At 41.3% G+C, this 23,079-nt stretch overlaps 1 protein-coding gene across 1 annotated transcript in view; it reads right to left on the bottom strand.

Annotated features, from left to right (window-relative positions):
* Positions 1-677: 677 nt before the first annotated feature.
* MAP3K19 (mitogen-activated protein kinase kinase kinase 19) overlaps positions 678-23,079 on the bottom strand; it is a 52,630-nt gene continuing 30,228 nt past the window's right edge. Inside the window, exons 9-13 of the mRNA XM_052635996.1 lie at positions 14,520-14,563; positions 10,106-12,556; positions 7,119-7,268; positions 5,003-5,700; positions 678-744 (exon numbers count right to left, since the gene is read on the bottom strand). Of these exons, the coding sequence (XP_052491956.1) occupies positions 678-744; positions 5,003-5,700; positions 7,119-7,268; positions 10,106-12,556; positions 14,520-14,563 (3,410 nt within the window). The remainder of the gene's footprint in view (positions 745-5,002; positions 5,701-7,118; positions 7,269-10,105; positions 12,557-14,519; positions 14,564-23,079) is intronic.

Genomic DNA, 23,079 nt, shown 5'->3' with positions numbered 1-23,079 from the left:
TCGTCCCCTTTTCCTCCTGCCCCCAATCCCTCCCAGCATCAGGGTCGTTTCCAATGAGTCAACTCTTTGCATGAGGTGGCCAAAGTATTGGAGTTTCAGCTTTAGCATCAGTCTTTCCAATGAACACCCAGGACTGATCTCCTTTAGGATGGACTGGTTGGATCTGCTTGCAGTCCAAGGGACTCTCAAGAGTCTTCTCCAACTCCACAGTTCAAAAGCATCAATTCTTTGGCACTCAGCTTTCTTCACAGTCCAACTCCCACATCCATACATGACCACTGGAAAAACCATAGCCTTGACTAGACAGACCTTTGTTGGCAAAGTAATGTCTCTGCTTTTGAATATGCTATCTAGGTTGGTCATAACTTTCCTTCCAGGGAGTAAGCATCTTTTAATTTCATGGCGGCAGTCACCATCTGCAGTGATTTTGGAGCCCAAAAAAATAAAGTCTGACAGTTTCCACTGTTTTCCCATCTATTTCCCAATTTGCTCATATACATGGGCAGTTTTGCCTGAAGCTAGAGAAGGCTAACTTGTAACTACAATTTTTCAGTTAGTGACATTGCAGGATCTGGTTAAATTGGATTAGATTGACTTTCGAGTCCCTAAACCATCATTTCCACACTGAAACAGTAACAAAGTATCTGTAGTGGAGCTGGGAAAGTCCTGATGTCTGTTCAGTGACTTCTCTTCAAGAAGGAGTGCTTCAGAAGCTGAACAGCAGAGGGTCGCTCATGCTGGTCCCTAAGAAGGCAAAAACATTAAAATAAGCACCCAGCAATGTGCCTGCCAACTACATGACTCAAAATACCTACTGTAACAGTGGAAGTACAACCTGTGCCTGTCAGACAGACTTGGGTTGAGTCCAGACTCCAGATTTTAGCTGTGTGATCTTAAACCAGGGACTCCCAACTCTTCTCTCATGTTATCCCCATGTTACTGATAACATGGAGATAACACCTAACTCATTGGGACAATTTTTTTTTTAATATATATACAGCTTTTAAAGTGTAACGTAATAATACAAAAATTACCTGATTCAAAACCAGTCCCTACGTTTCCATAGTACTTTTGTTCAATTTGTTGGGGTATAATTTATACACAGTAAAATACACTTTTATATGTACAGTTTAATGCACTTTTAGTTAGCATGAAATTTTTAAATTTAGAGGAATCCAGGATTGAAAAGCCCTTTAGAAGTAGACATTTAAATATGCTTTGGTGATTAATTTAAATAACCCCATTTGGGGTACTCTTAAATATACATAAAGGGAGACAGTTTCTTAATTACCAGGTGGCGCGAGTGGTAAAGAACCCGCCTGCCAATGCAGAGAGACATAAGAGAAGCAGGTTTGAACGCTGGGCTGGAAAGATCCACTGTAGAAGGAAATGACAACCCACTCCAATATTCTTGCCTGGAGAGTCCCATGGACAGAGGAGCCTGGTGGACTACAGTTCACAAGGTGGCAAAGAGTCGAATACAACTGAAGCGACTTAGTACACATGTGGCGTGGGTTTTTTTCCCTTGCCTCAAGAAATCAAAATGGGGAGGTATGTTCAAGTGGGAGGGGACATAGCTAAACCTATGGCTGATTCATGTTGATGTTTGGTAGAAAACAATGCAATAGTGTAAAGCAATTTTCCTCCAATTAAAAATAAATTTAATAAAATGCTTTGACAATGAACTGGTCAATGAACTAATGAACTAGTCAATAGTTTTCTGCAGTAAATTATTCCTTGGGCATCTTTTGATTAAATTTGCTATCTTGATCATTTTGGAAGCAAATGACCACGAAGAACAGCCCAGGCAAAAATGAAAATAAAAGTAAAATACTTTTAAAAGAAAGTGATCATGAATGATTCTAAAATAAAAAATCTCTTCCCTTCCAGAGGCTCTTTCTCCAGTCTTCAAAATATGCAGAAATTTACTCTCCAAAATGTCCTTAAATGACCATCATTTCTAGCTGCCATCCTATTTCTTCTATTCTTGCCAAATTTCTCTAAGTTGGGTGAGTCCAATAACTTGTTTTCAACATTCACTATCCTAAATCTTTACTATTTGGCCTACTTATCTCTCTACAAATTGTCCTTTTAAAATTAATCCTGACCAGGAAGGACTTTCCTGGCAGTCCAGTGGTTAAGACTCTGCATCCAGTGCAGGGGGTACTGGTTTGATCCCTGGTCAGGGAACTAAGATCCGATGTGCTGCACAGTGCAGCCAAAAAATTGAGGAAAAAAAAAAGGGAGTAGTCCCTGTGAAACTAAGCATAACCTTCTCCTTACCAGATTTAGTGAGCTCAGCCTCCTTGTCATTTCTGTAGCACTTGAAGTATTCACTACCCTGCTTCTTTCTGAAACAATGTCTGCTTGGTCTTAAGAGAAACTGTTCTCTTTATTCTTCCCCCATGGGGCAACTCCCCTCCCTCCCTGTCTTCCAGGTGAGTACTAGAATTAATTCTATGCATACTGTGTTATCTTCTCCCATGAGAATTTTCAAAAACATTTTCCTCAGCCCTCTAATTTTTTCATGATTGTAGCTACCAACCTTTTGATTTTCAAATACACATCTCCAATGTTCACTGCTTTCCTGAGCAACAATTCCATAGCTTCAAATATTTCCTTCAACTTCCTCCACTGTTCCTCATTCACAACTTTCTATTATTTCTCCCGTTATCCAGGTTTAAAACCATGAGATCCTATCATCGTCCACCACCAAGTCCTGATTTACCTTCCTCTAAAATGTCTTGGAATCCCCTTTACACTCCCACTGCTTCCATTACCATCAAAGTCCAAGCTCCGAATTCTAGAATGGCCTCCATTCGAGGACCCTCTACAAAATCTGCTACCTGACCTTCCTCCCCAAAGACCTTTCTTTTCATGCCGTGCTTTACCCCAAATTCTTTGCAGTTCCCTGCTCTCCACTGCCTGTTGCAACAAAGTTAGACTCCTTGGCCTGACTCCCCAGAATTTCTGAAACCTGCCCGTAGTAGTACCCCATCATTCTTCTGACTGCTTCCCCAAATTCATTTGTTATATTCAGTCCTTGTTCCTAGTTTTTAACCTGATCATGTCTACTTGTGAATCTTTGAGTGTCTTTCCCTTTTATTTATGAATATCCACACCTCCAAGGAGTTATTTTCATAGACAACAGGCAAGATTCTAGAGTCCTTAGGGTCTTTGGCATAGAATTTTAGGATAATTATATGCTTGCATGACACTCATTAGGTAAGGTGTATTAACATTCTCCCATGGGTTATTAATGGTGGAGCCCTAATTATGTACTCCATGCTGTGCTAAGCAATTACACACACCGTTTCACTTAACCTTCACAATAACCCTGTTAATTGATTATGAGTTGTGTATTGCTTAGTTTATGAAGCAATGGTTCAAAAGGAAAGTAAAAAAAAAAAAAAAATTCCACCCTTTCGCTTTAAAGCTGTCTGTGTGTATAATGAGAACTTGAAAAAAAAAAATAAGAGTAGCAAGCAGTTTTTGTGGATCAATAATAGATCATTGTTCAATTCAGAAGAAAGTAACCACAGTAGTTTTAAGAGGTAAGACCAATCTCCCAAACTAGTACTGGTCCATATGATATTCCTAACACATTTGTGTCCCTTTTGTGAGGTATTTTGGCAGACAGGAAGGGGTAGCTCTGTGCCCACAGCTCTGCCTGCAAATCCATCCTGGGATACCTAGGGCATCTCTGCATCTGGGGATGCCCAGAACTGCACCGCCCCCCACCCCAACCCTGGAGTATGTGGTGCTGTCCTAGCCTCTGTGATTCCCTGAAATCAACCAGGTCAGGCTGATTGATATACAGGTGCTCGAAGAGGAAGACAGAGGGCTAAGAGAGACACATCCATCAGCAGACAGATCTTTGGGTTCTGAATATTCATTAACAATGACAAAATGAACTCGTTCCGGGAGGGAGCTGGAGGTAGCCATACATACTTGCTGAAATCTGGGGCACTAGAATTTTTCATCTAGGAATAAGAAAGCATATCTGTTTGAAAGGCAAGAATTTGTGTTTGGGTATCCGGCCTCCTTATCCTGCACATGCAGCTCAGTGCTGAGACCCCTCGAAGCTGCTCTACATCAAGAGTACGTAGGTGGGCTTGAGCACCCCTGCCCTTCTCTTCAGCCCTCCTCCACCACACCCATTCATGCACAGAGATACACACACTAACCAAAGCCATCTCTCTGCCTTCCTGCTTTATTCTTTGAATTAAGATTTCATGTAAGCAGAGAGTACCTGGCTAAGAAAAGTTTGAAAACTATACAAGTGGGTAGTCTCTCAGCTCCCTTACAGTCCTAATATTTTAACCAGAATTTTATTCCATAAATACCAGGAAGCCTCAGAACAGGAGAAAATAGGTGACCTTCTGGGACTTTTCTGCTTCCCCAAACACTACCCACTTGATGCTTGCAATACTTCAATTAGAGATTTGTTCCTTTGACTCAAAATGTTTCCTCTCACTTTAAATGCAAGTGTTTCTGGGGGAACAATACATTAAATCTGTCAATCATTGATTAATCAATTCATGTCATTTCCTTGATATGAATGAATTTCTCACATACTTTCCTGAGAGCCAGTTTTAGGAAGGAATGAGAACACTGGTTCCCCAAGAGGGGAGGGAAGCTAAGCACAGATGATGCCATTTCACCATGGCTAGTCCCTGGGAAGATGTCTCTTTGGTAAATAAACAGATCTTGCAAATAAATAGCAATTCTTGCACATCCATTGATTTGAGCAAGTGCTATCTGGACCTGATAAGACATTTAATTGAGACACTTCCCACTTGAAGCATTACCCCCACACCCTGGTACAACACAGAACACATCACCCAATGTGGCTACTCATGATTTTTTTCAGAGCAAAATCACTCCCCACTTGATTTTATAACCTGAGCAGAGCTAAAAATGGGCCATAAATCTCAGAGGAAATGTCAACTGCTTGGAATCTCTGGGGATTTATCCTCCTTTCTTGCGTTCAGTTTCTTACCTGGTGAGGCATACACGCACAAAGTCTGCTGCGTTTTCTGAGAAGCAATCTGGTAAAGGAGGCATCAGCCCTCGGTGTGCACCAATGTAAAACATAGCTGCCATCCTGTCCATGGAAGCCAGTGGAGGCTTCCCGGTGGCCATCTCAAACACAGTGCAGCCAATGCTCCAGATGTCTGACTTCCGTCCATAGCCAGACTCATTGATGACTTCTGGGGCCATCCAATATGGAGTCCCATGCATGGACTTGAGCATGTCACTGTGGGTGCCATTTAGGCCAGCCCAGGCCAAACGCTTGGCACAGCCAAAGTCAATCAGCTTTATGATTCCAGTTGGCATAAGCATAACATTATTTCCTTTGATATCTCTATGCACCACACAGTTCTCATGGAGATAAGCAACACCTTGCAGAATTTGTTCTGTATATTTACAGAACACCATCTCAGGCAATGGCCCAAAACGGTTTATAATACTAGAGATGGAGCCACCAGGAACAAACTCCATGAAAATGCTTAAGATGTTTTCCTCCAAGCATGTCCCCAAATAGGCCACAATGTTGACATGTTTCAAGGCTTTCAGCAAATCGACTTCTTCCTGCAGTTTCTGATATTCTTTTTCAGTAGCTAATTTATCAGAGGTATCCAAAGCCACCTGTTTTACAGCTATTAGCTGTCCTTGGCTAGTAAGACCACAATATACCTAGAAGCAAACCAATACCTTATTATTAAAGATAAACGGTGACTCATTCACAAAATGCCTCCCAAACCCTGGTTTTTCTCTAAGATGATATATCCTTATGTAAATGTGAAGTATTATACTTAAACAAATTGAAAGTTGCAGGGAAGCAAAGATTGGGATAAGTAGCATGGTGAATGCATATCATAATAGCTTAGATTCAGTCATCTCTAGCAATCTGTGCAAATATTGGGTTGGCCAAAAAGTTTGTTCAGGTTTTTCCATACCATCTTACTGAAAAACCCAAACAAACTTTTTGGTCAACCCAATACCATGTACAGTGCTTGGGCTTTTAAAAACATTTTTTGGAGTAATAATTTTTATTGGACTGTAGTTGATTTACAATATTGTGTTAGTTTCAAGTGTACAGCAACGTGAATCAGCTATGCATATACATATATCCCAAACGGCAACCCACTCCAGCGTTCTTGCCTGGAGAATCCCAGGGACAGAGGAGCCTAGTGGGCTGCTGTCTATGGGGTCGCACAGAGTCGGACACGACTGAAGCAACTTAGCAGCAGCAGCTGGGACTTTAGATGGTATTTTATGCAATTCACAAAATATAAGAAATATCTTTTGTTTTTGCTTCTTGGCAATGGCTCTCCCAACTTTGGGTAACATAACTTGAATTGTTGAACAAAAAGACCTCTTTCCCACAGGGCTTGACCCTCAGAGAAGGAGAGGCGAGAAATGCAATGAGCGCCAAAGAATTGATGCTTTTGAACTGTGGTGTTGGAGAAGACTTTTGAGAGTCCCTTGGACTGCAAGAAGATCCAACCAGTCCATCCTAAAGGAGATCAGTCCTGGGGGTTCATTGGAAGGACTGATGTTGAAGCTGAAACTCCAATATTTTGGCCACCTGAAGCGAAGAGCTGACTCATTTGAAAAGACCCTGATCCTGGGAAAGATTGAGGGCAGGAGGAGAAAGGAATGACAGAGGATGAGATGACTGGATGGCATCACCAATGGGCATGGGTTTGGGTGAACTCCGGGAGTTGGTGATGGACAGGGAGTCCTGGCGTACTGCGGGGTCGCAAAGAGTTGGACATGACTGAGCAACTGAACTGAACTGAACCACCCCATGAAGCCTGAGAGCGAGAGCCAAAAGGAGAGACAGAGAGGCCAGACTCTGATGATGTTATTTGACCTCTGAAACCAGCTGTGCCCTGAGTCAGACCTACTCCAGACCCTTCAGTTGCATAAAACAATGGACATCCTTTTCTTCAAGCTGGTTTGGGTTGGGTTTCCTATTACTTCCAACTAAAAGATCTCTAAGTAAAAGTGTATATGGAGTGGAGAGGGCAAACAGGAAGATTAGGAAAGAGGGAGGGGTCGAGGAGGAATGGGGTTTTCTATTTTAGCAAGCTTCCTGTTTCACTTACTGTGCCATATGCTCCCTTCCCGAGGATCTCACCCTTGGTCCACAGGATAGATTCTTCATACTTTAAACTATTTTCAGAAAATGTCTTCTTTTCATGTGAGTTGAAAAATCTCTCCTCTTTGTCATATCTCCTGAAGCCATTACTATATCTCTGGAAGAATGAGACAAAAAAAAATGTCATCATTACATTGAGTCCTTGGGACAGAGAGAAAGGGCAGATAGGAGAATCTTCCTTTTCTAACTTCGGACCAATCAGAGAAGGCCAAATATGCACCCTTAACCAATCACATAGGAGTCCCCTTCTAGTTAACCGTCTGCCCCAACAACCTCCCCAGAACAACAGCCTCCAATCAGGGCACACCTGAAGGCTTTTTTCCACTAAAAATCTTTCTCACTCCTCTGCCTGCTTTTGAGTCTCTACCAAATGCAAATGATGGTGGTTGACTCCTTTGCTATTATGAGCTCTGAATAAATAGCCTTTGCCTGTTCTATTTCCACAACACACACATACATGCAAACACACACACATAAAAGAATTTATACCTACATTTCCATACACATACACATTTATACACAAATATACATACATATGGATATTCTCTCTCTCTCTCTTCTTTTTTTTTCTTTTGGCTGTGCCACATATCTTGTGGCATATTAGGTCCCCAATCAGGGGTTGAAGCAGAGCCTTTGGCAGTCTTGACCACTGGATTCCCAGGGAATTCCCCAAACCTTCTTTCTTACATACATGTCATGCATGCACAAGCATAACAAGCAAGTATGAAGGTCAAGACCAGCTGCAATAGACTGAAGATCCATGGTCCTCTTGATCCTTGCTACTCAAAGGAGAATCTGCAAACCAGCTCCATCAATATCCCATGGGAGCTCGTTAAACTTGCAGAATCTCAGACCCTGGACATATGGAATCAGTTCTACATTTCAGCATGATTCTCAAGAGATATGTATCTACAGTAAACCTTTAGAGGCCCTGTCCTTGGGAAATAAGTATCTTTGTAGAGCTTACACCAGGTTTTCCAACTGTTTGATCAGAACCAAAAATATTTTGTCTTGATCTCCTCTACGAGTTCTTAAAAATAAACGATGATGGTGATGTAGAGGCACAGAGAAGGCCCTTAAGAATAAGACATGGCACAGGATCACCTTTCCTAGAAATGACCCCAGGTGCCTTCAAAAGGCCACATGGGTTCCTCCTCCTCCCCAGCCTTTCATGTTTCTATTCAAACTGAAATTTAAGGACTGCTTGGAAATGAAAGATCACAGAAGGTCAGTTTTTTATTCCAATTGCAGGGTAGGGTTATGGGCTGATTATATTCACCAGCTTGTTAGCTTTTCTTGAATGTGAACTGGCAGACTTGTAGACCCATCTCAGACACACAGGCATGTACACATGTACCCCTGTCTCCCACCCAAGCCTGGCAGCCTTTCTGCATCACTATCCACCTCCCAGCAGAAACCACGCTCACCATGAGGGTGGAGGTAGCCTTTTATGGCAAGGAATATTCCCACTGTACAGTGATTAAAGGTGTTGGGCTGGAATCAGGATGCCCCTCCCCACCGCTCACTCCCTGCGAGACTTTCTAAACCTCGATTTCCTCATTTGCAAAATGGAGACTTGTTATTACCTCCAGGACTGACCTCATGGAGCTGTTATGAAGACAGAAAGGAGACAGTATAATGTGTTTCACTCATATGTGTCAAGTTCTCACCTTGTGTATTCTTCTGTTCAATTATTTAAAATAATTATTTCTGATCCTAAAAGAGCGTGATATAACCCTAGTTAGTGTTTAGTGAATAATGTTTCAGCTAAACCAAATGCTTCTATCTTTAAAATTTAGGAGAAGATAGGACTTCCTGGTGGTCCAGTGGTTAAGACTTCGCACTTTTCCAAAGCAGGGGTTGCGAGTTCTAATCCTGATCAGGGAGCCAAGATCCTGCATGCCGCAAGGTACAGCCAATAAACAAACTCCAAGTCTGTTGAGGTAGGTAAGAACAAGCAAACAAACAAAAACTTTCATCTTAAAAAAATTTTAGTAGAATAGGAGGGTGATATACTTCAGTGAAAACTAAAACAGGCATAACCCTACCACCTGTTAATATTCTTCTTATCCCAACTCCAATGCCAAACAAAAATTTTTTTAATGAATTCAGGATTATTGCTTATGTTTTCTTGAGAGCAATGGCTGTGTCTTGTACCCTATCGTGTCTCCAGTTCTTATCCCAATACCAGGAACACAGGAGGCATCAATAATATTTTTGTATTAAAGCAAACCATTCGGCAACAAATGCTCAAGTGCAGGGAATCTTTGAGAAAAGATCTTTTCGTGTCTTCATTTGTGTTTTGAACTAGATGGTGAGCTACTTCGGGGCTGTGTATCTCACATACCACCTAGAGTAATGCTTTACCCACAATTATCTCCCAGCTGTTAGTTGTTGATTGAAAATATCATCACCAAATATAATGTCTACCTATTTTAGCAAGTAGTTTTGCTACAATAATGTGCCCAAAGTGATTCCAATGCAATGTCAGGCTAGCTAAATTCTAGAAGTGAGGCAGCATAATGAAAACAGCATGAGAGTCAGGGGACCTGGATTCCAAACTGGCAACCAAACAATGAAACCTTGATGAAACTATTTAACTCCTTAGGGTTTCTGATTCCCCATATGAAAATAAGGGTTTTGAAGCAGAGTGTCTCTGAGGTCCCTTCCCGCCCCAATGAATCTCTGATTATTAGTTATGTGATGTGCGGTGCTTAGTTGCACAATTCTGTCTGACTCTTTGCAACCCCATGGACTATAGCCTGCCAGGCTCCTCTGTCTATGGAATTTCCCAGGCAAGAATACTGGAGTGGGTTGATATGCCCTCCTCCAGGGGATTTTCCCAACCCAGGGATCAAACCCAGGTCTTCCGAATTGCATGCAGATTCTTTACTCTCTGGGCCACTAGGAAAGCCCGATTCTAGTTATACCAACCTGTATTTTGACATTTGTTGTCTCTCTACCTAATTCTTTCATGGTATTTCCTCTCTTGCTGAGGACAAAATCTTGGCTTTCAGGCTCTGTTTCATCTGCCATTATTTGGCAAGAGTTGTTATCTTTCTCATCAAGAGCTAATAGTTCTGCAGCTAGACAACCTAAGAGTTCATCTGTCAATTCTTCATTCTTTACAGAGTCTAGAATTTCTTGGGAAATTGAATCTGCATCATTTAAAGTTTTTCCAAGTGTTTGATATGGAATTGACTCATTAGCTAAACTATCATGATCCAAAAACAGGGCCCAGTGTTGATATGCTTGAGAAGTTACACTTCCTTGTTTCTCTTGGGAAGAGAAACTCCTAAGAGTGTTCGACTTATCTGAAAAACTATCAGAGTCTACATCGTTAGTTAAAATTTGGTTGGCATTTGTTTCACCGGGAGATGCTACCTTCTGCTCCCCTTGTAGTACATGCATGTTGGAACTTTTCTCACTGGGTACTGCCCAGCTGTTTTCTGAAAGAACAAATGGGGTCTGGTGGCGTAGCTCTTCAAGTTGATGCAGATCTCTGAGGCTCGTGGCAAGTATCTGATTGTTAGAAATGTCTTCTTCATCAGCAGACTCTTCCATAGAGACTTCTTCAACAATGGACAAATCTGAGACAGGAAAGAAATCATTCTGTTCAGTGAACTGCTCATGAGCCTGAACCAAGTTCATGGGCTGAACTTCATCTTTGGAAGATAGAAAGTCATTTCCTGAAGACTTAATCTGCCACCCTGATTCTGAAATGCCATCACGATTTTCAGCATCTTGTACGGTGCTACCTACAGCCTGGAAATCCTTTTCTTTGGAAATTAAACTTCTGTGCTTTTGTTTAATGCCAAGAGAAGATTTGGGGGGTTTACTATGCAGTCTTTTCTGAGAAAGTCTGTTTCGGCTATTGCTGCTCCTCTCACTGTGTGAAGATCGGCATTTATTGGTGACACATCTGCCTGATGGAGCTGAGCATATCTCTCGGTGATTCTTGTTTTCATGCTGTTCAGCCTCTCGCATGTGACAATAAACGGGAGTTCCAAACATTTCATAGATTCCAGGCCCGTTCGCAGTTGAATCGATCTCTTTGAACATGTCACTATACTTCAGATTTAAGTAATTCAGTCTTGGCTCTGCTGGTTGAGCAGAGAGAGGAACAGAAGACTTTTTTATTCCTGGATTTTTATAGAGGCAAGGGAATGATGGTTTTTTAGGTTTCAAAGCCTGGTAAGCAGATTGCTTCCTTTCTGTCTGTGGCATTCTCCTTTGAAACTTGGGTGATTGCCAAGGTCTGGGATCCACAAGCCCCAAAGCAGGAAAAACTTGAGTTTTTATACTGGTTTTGTGCATGGTAGTCTTCACGGAAACTTCAGTGGAAATCATGAAATTTTGAGGTGTCCTGTTACTGGTCTTGGTCTTTGAATCTAACTTATTTCTCTGGGTTTTCACCTTATGCCTGTCATTTTCTTGGTGTGCAAGTATGTTGAAGCTACTATTGCTACGAAGGATGCCCTTTCGTTTTTGGAGGCTTGGTTTGGTTATTGCTGGTTCCTTAGGAGTTTCATCTCCAGGGAAAGTGATGTGGATAAGAGGCACCGTCCCATTCATTTCTGGTTTGGTTGTTTCTGCTACTGATATTTTTGTGCTTGTCTCCATGCTGCTATGATCTTCTGAAAGCTTTTCAATGGGGCCATCAGTGACTATATCAGACAAACTTTTAAGAACAGTGTAATCTTCTGAAACATGGTCTCGTTCAATTGCTCCACCTTTAAGTGCTGAAGCACTTTTTGAATCAGCTCTATCATTTTTAGTCCCTTCATCCTGGCTTAGACCTATATCTGATGGCAGGGCTTCTTGGAACTTGATTGGCTTGGTATATCCAACTTCTGAATCTTTTTCATAGTTTCTGGCTACTGAATCCTCTTTCTTTCCTGATGAAAGAGATGGAGCGTTCTCTTCTGCTCTTCTCAGTTCATTACCATGGCAGTCAATATCCTCCTCCCTATCTATAGGAAAATTGCCTTCCTTGAAATTCTCCAAGGACACTAAAGATTGTCCTTTTTCAAAGTGAGAGACTTCAATGTTGACACATCCTTCTCTTTCCTTGGATTTCCTACTCACTTTCTTTTCCAGGTGTTGTCTGTGATGGTGAGCCTTCCGAAAAGAACACATGTTTCTGGACCAAATAGAACCGTCAAAGGATCTGAGAGTCTGATCTACTAACACCTTGAACGGTGCTTCCTTCTGCTTATTTGATGGTCTAAATTCATCAGATTGACTAATAGGCTCTGAGAGCTTAGGTATGAAAGATACGAGGTGTGGAATATTTCTTTTTCTCGCTTTTTGATCCTTGTGACTTAGGGGTATAGTAAGGAGACCAGATCTCATGGGCAGAGATGATAGTGGTGGCAGAGGGAACTAAAAGGAAAGAAAGAAAAATTAATGAATGTAGAAACATGCATTTCATGTTAACTGGTTTCAAGTAATGTGAAGAGATTTTAAGATTCTCTTTAGGAAGGGCTTTAAAGTACAAAGTTATCCTGGAGATCACAATTTTAAAAACTAAAATCTCATTCCTGGTGTTTTCTTAGGACCAAGGTAAGATAATACTTTTATAAACTAATATTAATATTAACATTACAAGATTCATACTTATCCATTAAAAATAAAGTTTCTATCATATAAATTATAAAACATTTACATTTTTAAAGATTTCTGTTGTCATTTCTGTTTACATTCTATTTTGTTTCTACTTTGTATCTATTCTCTTTTCTGTTTACTTTCCATGGAATTTATCCAAAACTTAAAATTCCCACTTGCTGCTGCTGCTGCTGCTAAGGCACATCAGTCGTGTCCGACTCTGTGCGACCCCATAGACGGCAGCCCACCAGGCTCCTCCGTCCCTGGGATTCTCCAGGCAAGAACACTGGAGTGGGTTGCCATTTCCTTCTCCAATGCATGAAAGTGAAAAGTGAAAGTGAAGTTGCTCAGTCGTGTCCGACTCTTAGCGATCCCATGGACTGCAGCCTACCAGGCTCCTCCGTCCATGGGATTTTCCAGGCAAGAGTACTGGAGTGGGTCGCCAGTGCCTTCTCCGAAAATTCCCACTTAGAACAGCTTAAAATTGCTGTTACATTTATTTACTCTGTGATCATTCACAACTACTCCTCATTGCTTGGCTGAATTGTTTTGCTGATGGTGCTGATTGTGTTGCTTATAAATCTGCCATGCTACACACTTGAAAGTTAGCTCCTGGGACTTCCTGGATGGTCCAGTGGCTGGGCCTCCATACTTCCACTGCCAGGGATGTGGGTTCGATCCCTGGTTGGGGAATTAAGTTTCCACATTCCTTGAAGTGTGGCCAAAAAATCTAAAAAGAGAAATTTAGCTCACTACGTTTTTAAATTTTCCTTGGCCTTCCAACTATTTTCAAATTCAGTTCAGTTCAGTCTCTCAGTTGTACCTGACTCTTTGTGACCCCATGGACTGTAGCACACCAGGCCTTCCCTGTCCTTCACCAACTCCCAGAGTTTACTCAAACTCATGTCAAATTAATTTTCAAATTAAGCTAGTTTATATTATTATCAGCCTCTAGAGGTCAGTGTAACCCAATATATAATATTCATCTTTTTGCTCAGTTAAGCTATAAACTCTTTACACGTTTCACTGTGGCCTTGTGTATATAGATTTGATACCTAATGATATAGCATAGAAAAGCATAGATCATGAGTGGTAATTAAGAGCTACATGTTTAATTTTCATTCTGTTGCCACCCGCGTGTTAGAAGAAAGGAAAAGAAATCTGACTAGAAATAGGCATTAAAAACAGGAAAGACGCAGTATAATTCCCCAGTTTTATTGCCTACATGACTTCTCAAAATTAGAAGCAGATTCTTCCAGTGCTTTAAACATCTCCCTAGTAGCAGCCTTTTTTTTTTTAGGCCAATGAACTTTTTTTTTTCAACACTAAGCAATATATATGTGTTTTCTCAAAGACTTATAGGATACAGAAGAGTCAGACAGTTGGAGAACTGCAATGCTCTTTCAAAATGCTTTACTTACAAATGAGACAACCAGGAAAATCTTTCTACCATGGAAAAAGAATCACCTAACTTCTCAAAGCATTAAAAACAGAAAAATTAGGTATATCCAAAAGAGCTACTCACTTCATTATGTGGAAAACTATACCCAGAAAATATATATACATGTCAAGATATCATTTTCTCAGAAATTATTTGCTCTTCTGTAAACTATATGTGAGTTGTTTTTTTTCCAAGATTATATGCTGAGGATTTGGGTTCTGAGTCTTTTGATAGAATTTGTCTCTGACAAGATTCTTTGGTTTTAATTCGTAAGTCAAAAATGCTCAAAACTACTCTTACCTCAACTCTTCGGCTACTATACTTCATGTCAGAGATAGAAAACCCTGTAACAAGAAAAATAACAGTAATTATTATTAGGTATTCTTAGTAGTAGAGTGAACACAGTCAGCCCTAGGCCAGGGGATGTGGATGGAGTGATCCTGGCTCTGAGGTTTGAGGAAAAGTTGGTAAAATGAAGTTTTTCCAGATGTGATTTACATGGAAGTGGGTGCAGAATCACCACACAAAACTACTGCCACTGTTGGGGGGGGGGGGTATTTTAACATACTGTTTTTATATAAATACATGTTATACATATGTTTTATATTTATAACATTTGTACACACATCGTGTGATATTTATTTACTTATTTTTATTTATATTCCTTCTGGAAACACACGCCCTCTGGATCAGAAAATAGAGCTTAGCACCCGTGAGTCACCCCAGTGCCAATTCCTTGCACCCCACTTCCCTGCAAGCTGGTGCAATGAGAACCAGATATTTCCCTGCGCAGGTGGTGAGGTTGTCCCACAGGAGGAGACCCTGAAATTATGAGACTCAGAGCTTACAGAGAGTGTTGGCAGTTTGAACCATCTTTCCCTTCCAAGAAAGAGAGACCTTTACCATGAAATGTATGCTAATGTCCCTAGGAGAAAGGGGAAATGTGTCTCTGAGTCTTGTTTGTTTGTTTCTTACCCTAGAAAGTTAAGCAAATGGCATTTGGCAAAATCAGCCTTGATCTTTCTGGAGCAATATCTTATCTCTAATTTCCAAGCCATATTTGTCATTCAATCATTTTTTAAATTGGTCTCCCAATGCTTTTTACTCAGAAAACCCAGACTTCACAGAAATGTGAAAATATTTAGGTATTATTGTCTCGCAACTGTTGTTTGAACTCAAATATGGGATAGAGCATAAAGTCTGCAGGGGTGCAGGGAAGGGTGAGATGGAATTTACCAGGAAGGGTAAAACCTAATTGTTTTCTTATGAAAACACCAGAATGGTCCCTAAAACCCCACTCACCATCACAGCTTAAAGCTGAAGCCAAAGTCTCCAAATGTATTCAGGGTTAAAGTGAAAGTAGCTTAGTCATGTCCGACTCTTGTTAGAGACTCCATGGGCTGTACAGAATACTGGAGTGGGTAGCGTTTCCCTTCTCCAGGGGATCTTCCCAACCCAGGGATCAAACCCAGGTCTCCCACGTTGCAGGCAGATTCTTTACCAGCTGAGCCACAAGGGAAGCCCAAGAATATTGGAGTGGGTAGAAGAAGGCACATACATAGATGAAGTGGGGCAGGTAGGGACAGTGTGCCCCAACCACTGGGGCATCCATTTCCCAGTTTCAGATGGTGTTGTCCATTCCGGCTGGGTAATCCAGCACTGCTAGATCTTCCCATTGCCAAGGGAAGCCAGAGGGCTGGAGACTTTATGTTAAATCTCCCTCGCTTTCTTTTTAAAAATACTCTGAAGGCAAAAAAAAAAAATGTCTGTATGTCCTTATTTAGGCACAGGCTGCCATTTTGAAATTTCACTTCAAGAAATCTCTCTGAGATATATCACAGGGAGAGAAGCCATTCTCAAGCAAAAAATGGTCACCTAAAAAGAGGATCCCAATAAGAAGGGGTGCAGGCATTCTGCTTAGCCACAACTGGCCAAAGAACCACCCCAATTCTTTATCCATTTATTCAGCCAATATTTATTGAGTTCCTATTGAGTAGCCAACACTGTCCCAGATGATGACAATATAATTGTGAATGACAGACTAAATTCTTGCCCTCATAAGTTCAGTTCAGTCGCTCAGTCGTGTCCAACTCTTTGTAACCCCATGAATCACAGCACGCCAGGCCTCCCTGTCTATCACCATCTCCCAGAGTTCACTCGAACTCATGTCCATTGAGTCAGTGATGCCATCCAGCCAGCTCATCCTCTGTCGTCCCCTTCTCCTCCTGCCCCCAATCCCTCCCAGCATCAGAGTTTTTTTCCAATGAGTCAACTCTTCACATGAGGTGTCCAAAGTACTGGAGTTTCAGCTTTAGCATCATTCCTTCCAAAGAACACCGAGGGCTGATTTCCTTCAGAATGGACTGGTTGGATCTCCTTGCAGTCCAAGGGACTCTCAACAGTTTTCTCCAACACCACAGTTCAAAAGCATCAATTCTTTGGCACTCAACTTTCTTCACAGTCCAACTCCCACATCCATGCATGACCACTGGAAAAACCATAGCCTTGACTAAATGGACCTTTGTTGGCAAAGTAATGTCACTGCTTTTCAATATGCTATCTAGGTTAGTCATAACCTTTCTTCCAAGGAGTAAGCATCTTTAATTTCATGGCTGCAATCACCATCTGCAGTGATTTTGGAGCCCAAAAAACTAAAGACAGCTACTGTTTCCACTGTTTCTCCATCTATTTGCAGTGAAGTGATGGGACCTGATGCCATGATCTTTGTTTTCTGAATGTTGAGCTTTAAGCCAACTTTTTCACTCTCCTCTTTCACTTTAATCAAGAGGCTTTTTAGTTCCTCTTCACTTTCTGCCATTAGGGTGGTGTCATCTGCATATCTGAGGTTATTGATATTTCTCCCGGCAATCTTGATTCCATCTTGTGCTTCCTCCAGCCCAATGTTTCTCATGATGTACTCTGCATAGAAGTTAAATAAGCAGGGTGACAATATACAGCCTTGATGTACTCCTTTTCCTATTTGGAACCAGTCTGTTGTTCCATGTCCAGTTCTAACTGTTGCTTCCTGACCTGCATACAGGTTTCTCAAGAGGCAGGTCAGGTGGTCTGGTATTCCCATCTCTTTCAGAATTTTCCAGTTTTGTGATCCACACAGTAAAAGGCTTTAGCATAGTCAAGAAAGCAGAAATAGATGTTTTTCTGGAACTCTCTTGCTTTTTCCTTGATCCAGCAGATGTTGGCAATTTGATCTTTGGTTCCTCTGCCTTTTCTAAAACCAGCTTGGACATCAGGAAGTTCACAGTTCATGTATTGCTGAAGCCTGGCTTGGAGAATTTTGAGCATTACTTTACTAGCGTGTGAGATGCATGCAATTGTGCAGTAGTTTGAGCATTCTTTGGCATTGCCTTTCTTTGGGATTGGAATGAAAACTGACCTTTTCCAGTCCCGTGGCCCCTGCTGAGTTTTCCAAATTTGCTGGCATATTGAGTGCAGCACTTTCACAGCATCATCTTTCAGGATTTGAAATAGGTCAACTGGAATTCCATCACCTCCACTAGCTTTGTTCATAGTGATGCTTTCTAAGGCTCACTTGACTTCACATTCCAGGATGTCTGGCTCTAGGTGAGTGATCACGCCATTGTGATTATCTTGGTTTTGCCCTCATAGAGGTTGTATTCTAGAGGTTGAGACTTTAAAATAATATTACAAAATAATACTAGAAATATAACTGAATATGATTTATAGTTGCCTGCATAGGTACAATCCTCTGAGCTAAGAAATCTTTCAGTTATTAGAAATATTTAGAGGGATACTCTCCAGTATTGATGAAGAATGACATGAGATGGGAAGGCACTCTTTATATTTCTGATGAGAATGTAGAAGGAAGATCTTTCCAGTAGGTAATGGGATAATATTTATTGAAAGCCTTTTAAAATGTGTATCAAAACTTGACAACTTGGGCAGCAGGTAGCATGTCAGTCTCATAAAACGAGTATTGAATTAACAGTATGAGTTAAAAGATTGAATGTACAAACTTTCCACCTCTCTCTCCACAAACTCCACTAAAACGATGGTAGACTAATTTTTTTTAAAGGTAAAGAAAAGAGCTCCCTTATGTCCAGTGGTTAGGGCTCAGTGCTTTCACTGCTGGGGCTCTGGTTGGGGAACTAAGATCCTGCAAGTCGCCCAGCCAAACAAAAAATAAATAATTAATTAAAAGGTAAAGAAGAACAACAGAAACCCAGACGGTAAAGTAGCACATGCATGACATCAGTGAAATTTCAGACAGTGAAAACTATATGGATAAATAATATCCTATTGAGTTGTCAGCTTTCTCTGCAGCAGGGAGAACGCAACAAGAAATGAGAACCCCAGAAAGGAGCAGGAATTGAAGATATTAATACCAGACACCTCTAAAGCTGGGGATGCGAGTGAGACTGAAACAAGGAGTTGCTTCAGTGTGTACAAGCAGTAGATTCCAGATTCCCTGTCCTGCCCCAATAGTTGAGGGTTGCTCTTCTCCATTCCTGGCTGGAAGTGCATTCTCTGAGGAGCCTGAAAGATGCTAAGGTGCTGGGTAAACCTGAGAGCAGAAACGGAGTGCTGGAGTGAAAATGTGAGGATAAATGAAAGCCTCGACCTTGACATGTGACACTCCAGTCTTATAACCTACAGGCAGGGGGCTGGATTCTTCTTCTCACTGGAAAACTAGCTGAGAGAAATCCCTCACCCGACCATTCACGTCTCTGCCCATTCCACAAGTCCCTGTGAGCCCCTGGCACTTTTTAGACTCCCCCTCTTAAAAACTGATAATCACCAAGGATCAACTGACATATGGGAATAGCCTCTAACATGAAAATGTATAGAACAAAACAGAAAGAAAGGAAAGAGCTCAGAGGAAACAGAGACAGTGAAAAACTACCATTAATATAATCCATGCATCTTCTACAGGAAGCTACTGAAATTATGTAACCCCTCCCCCCCCCCGAATGAGGTATAAACCAAGGGAGAGGAAGCTGTGTACCCAGCACACAGGGGTCAAACACAGAGAGCCAAGGCACTTCCAGGATCACAGTGAGGAACTCCCAGAGAGACAGTGGGTCAGGAGGTCCAAGGACCAAGGAACAGAGTGAAACAGGAGGGCAGAGTGTTCCAGGAGTAATGTCTCCAAAAACAAAAGAAACCAATGAATTACCTGGTGTGCAGTTGCCTGTATTGAGGTGCGTTTCTCAGGTCCATTAGACAGGATGGGGATGAATTAGTGACAGATATACAGAAAGTAAACAAATGGTGAAATGAAGCAGTTATTAAAGCCAGGAAAAATAGAATGTCTCAAAAGAAAAGCAATGCCATCAAAGCATAGTCTGGGGCTCAGCTCTGAAAGATATTTTACCTAGTCATAATAAGGGAGACATTGAATATTAATTTTTTAAAGCACAAAGATTGCCTTGTGTGCAGATAGTAATGTGAAATTGTTAAATACTAATATCTATGCTAAATCCTAATGTCTACATTGAGCAATCAAGCGCTGTAGTTATAAACATGTTATTTAAAAATGTGGAATTACATTCTAGAAGAATATTACATTCTAGAAGAAACAGTATTTGTGCTTCTTATTTCTTATTTTCTTTTCTGCTCACTGTCTTTTCTGACTTTTTCTTAAACAACATTTATTGATTATCTTAAGATTGCATTTAAACAAAAAAAAAAATTAAGAGAAAAAACACCAGGTGATTTTCTCAGACAAGATCATAACACCTATGGAGCAGATCCCATTACAGAATACTGACCTAACCCAGTTTGCTTTTGTTTGAATGTGCTGCTTTTATTACATCTTCAAGATTCTCTGTGGTTTGGCCAAGAGAAATGCTATTACCACAATGTCCAATTCAGTCTCTCCATCTATCCTTTCTCCACCTGGTACCTGTACCAACTGCCCTTCCTTTTCTCTAAACTCACCTCCTCTAGAAAACTATGTTTCTCCTTTTTTTCCCCTCATAATTAAAGTGGGGCTCAGACAGGAGTTGTGAGCTCTGAACACATGTGACATGGTGCTTAAATACGTTGGCTTTGGAGATGGGGGTCCTGGTTTGAACCCAGCCTCTGTAATCCTGTAGCTATGTATCCTGAGCATACACTTAACCTCCCGAGGCCTCATTTCTGAAACAAGCATGTTAATATTAGCTATATCAGTGAACATTTGTGCCTTGAAGTAACAGGCACTCAATAAATGGTTATTGCTGTTGTTGCTACTAATTCAATATATGTTTTAAAATAGTTACGTGTCAGATCTGGAGCTTTGTGTGGGGAGGTGTGATGGTTTTTGCCTTTGTTATCTGGTGAAGACCAGCACATAAAAAGATAGTGACAATTTAGCATGATGTGTGTTGGTTGGAGACAAGGTTAGGATCCTATGGGAGTCCAAAGGCATGGTGACTCACCATGCACAGAGACATTCAGGAAGACTTCCCAGAGGAAGGCATATCTAAGGGCATACCTGAAGAATGGCTTAATGTTCCAGTGGAAAAAACGGTGTGTGAAAATATTCATATATTTGTTCTGGGAATGGAAGGCATTTGGCGGTGCTGACGTTTATCATCTGGTGAGGAAGAGTGAAAAGAGAGGAGGCTGAAGAGAGGCTGTGGAGAGCTGGGGGTAAACTTTGCAGATTTCATGTACTATGACCCTTGGGTCTACATCACAGTCCAGCTTGATGTTGACTTTTACACACAGCCTCTCGAAACACAGCTTCAACATCAGGTCAACTGAAATCAGCCAGACAGGGAAGGACAACTATTCAATGATTTCACTTATATGAGGGACCTAGAATAGTCAATTTCATAGAGATAGGGAGTAGAACAGTGGCTATCAGGGGTAACAGGAGAAAGGAGAGTTTAAGTTGAATGGGTGTTGGACTTCCCTGGTGGACCAGTGTTAAGAATCCACCTGCCACTGTAGGAAACATGGGTTTGATCCCTGGTCTGGGAAGATTCCACATGCCATGAGCAACTAAACCTGTGAGCTGCAACAAGAAAGGCCCTGCAGTGAGAAGCCTGAGTACCACAACTAGAGAAAGCCCCACTCTGCAACTAGAGAAAGCCCTGACACAGCAATGAGGAGCCCATATGTCGCAGCGATGACCCAGCACAGCCAAAAATAATCAATATATGAATAATGGAAGCATAAATCTTAAAAAAGCCCTGTGGCTGTAGAGCTTCAGTTTTACAAGATGAAAAGTTTTGGAGATGCAGTGATGATCTTTGTGCCACAATGTAAATGTATTTAAAGCCACTAAACAGTATGCTTAAAAATGGTTAAAGTAGTACATTTAATGTTATGCACATTTTACCACAATAAAATTAAAATTAAAAAAATTTAAATGCTATTTCATTTAAAAATTTCATTTAAGCTCTACTCTCACACCCTAATGCTTCCCTGGTGGCTCAGATGGTAAGGAGTCTGCCTGCAGTGCGGGAGACCCAGGTTCGATCCCTGGGTCAGGAGAAAGAAATGGCAAACCACTCCAGTAATCTTGCCTGGAAAATTCCATGAACAGAGGAGCCTGGCAGGCTACAGTCCATGGAGTCACAAAGAGTCAGACGCAACTGAGCGACTTCACTTTCCTTGCACCCAAATCCTATCATATTCATGCCTTTTTTTTCTCCTTTGTTTGACATTTCCTCTGTTGTGCAATGCCCTTCATTGCAATAAGCCAATAAATGCAAAATTTGGGGCTGCAAGTTTGTCCCTGGTGGTTTAGGCCAATTGGTTTAGGACAGTGTTAGAGCCAGACATCCTGGAATGTGAAGTCAAGTGGGTCTTAGAAAGCATCACTATGAACAAAGCTAGTGGAGGTGATGGAATTCCAATTGAGCTATTTCAAATCCTGAAAGATGATGCTGTGAAAGTGCTGCACTCAATATGCCAGCAAATTTGGAAAACTCAGCAGTGTCCACAGGACTGGAAAAGGTCAGTTTTCATTCCAATCCCAAAGAAAGGCAATGCCAAAGAATGCTCAAACTACCACACAATTGCACTCATCTCACACACTAGTAAAGTAATGCTCAAAATTCTCCAAGCCAGGCTTCAGCAATACATGAACTGTGAACTTCCAGATGTTCAAGCTGATTTTAGAAAAGGCAGAGGAACCAAAGATCAAATTGCCAACATCTGCTGGATCAAGGAGAAAGCAAGAGAGTTCCAGAAAAACATCTATTTCTGCTTTCTTGACTATGCCAAAGCCTTTGACTGTGTGGATCACAAAACTGGAAAATTCTGAAAGAGATGGGAATACCAGACCACCTGACCTGCCTCTTGAGAAACCTGTATGCAGGTCAGGAAGCAACAGTTAGAACTGGACATGGAACAACAGACTGGTTCCAAATAGGAAAAGGAGTACATCAAGGCTGTATATTGACACCCTGCTTATTTAACTTCTATGCAGAGTACATTATGAGAAATGCTGGACTGGAAGAAACACAAGCTGGAATCAAGATTGCCGGGAGAAATATCAATAACCTCAGATATGCAGATGACACCACCCTGATGGCAGAAAGTGAAGAGGAACTAAAAAGCCTCTTGATGAAAATGAAAGAGGAGAGTGAAAAAGTTGGCTTAAAACTCAACATTCAGAAAACGAAGATCATGGCATCTGGTTCCATCACTTCATGGGAAATAGACGGGGAAACAGTGGAAACGGTGTCAGACTTTATTTTGGGTGGCTCCAAAATCACTGCAGATGGTGACTGCAGGCGTGAAATTAAAAGACGCTTACTCCTTGGAAGAAAGGTTATGACCAACCTAGATAGCATATTCAAAAGCAGAGGCATTACTTTGCCGACTAAGTCCATCTAGTCAAGGCTATGGTTTTTCCTGTGGTCATGTATGGACGTGAGAGTTG

The sequence above is a fragment of the Budorcas taxicolor genome, chromosome 2 (assembly GCF_023091745.1).
Source record: "Budorcas taxicolor isolate Tak-1 chromosome 2, Takin1.1, whole genome shotgun sequence".
Taxonomy (NCBI): Eukaryota; Metazoa; Chordata; class Mammalia; order Artiodactyla; family Bovidae; genus Budorcas; species Budorcas taxicolor.
This window is presented reverse-complemented; position numbering and strand designations above follow the sequence as displayed.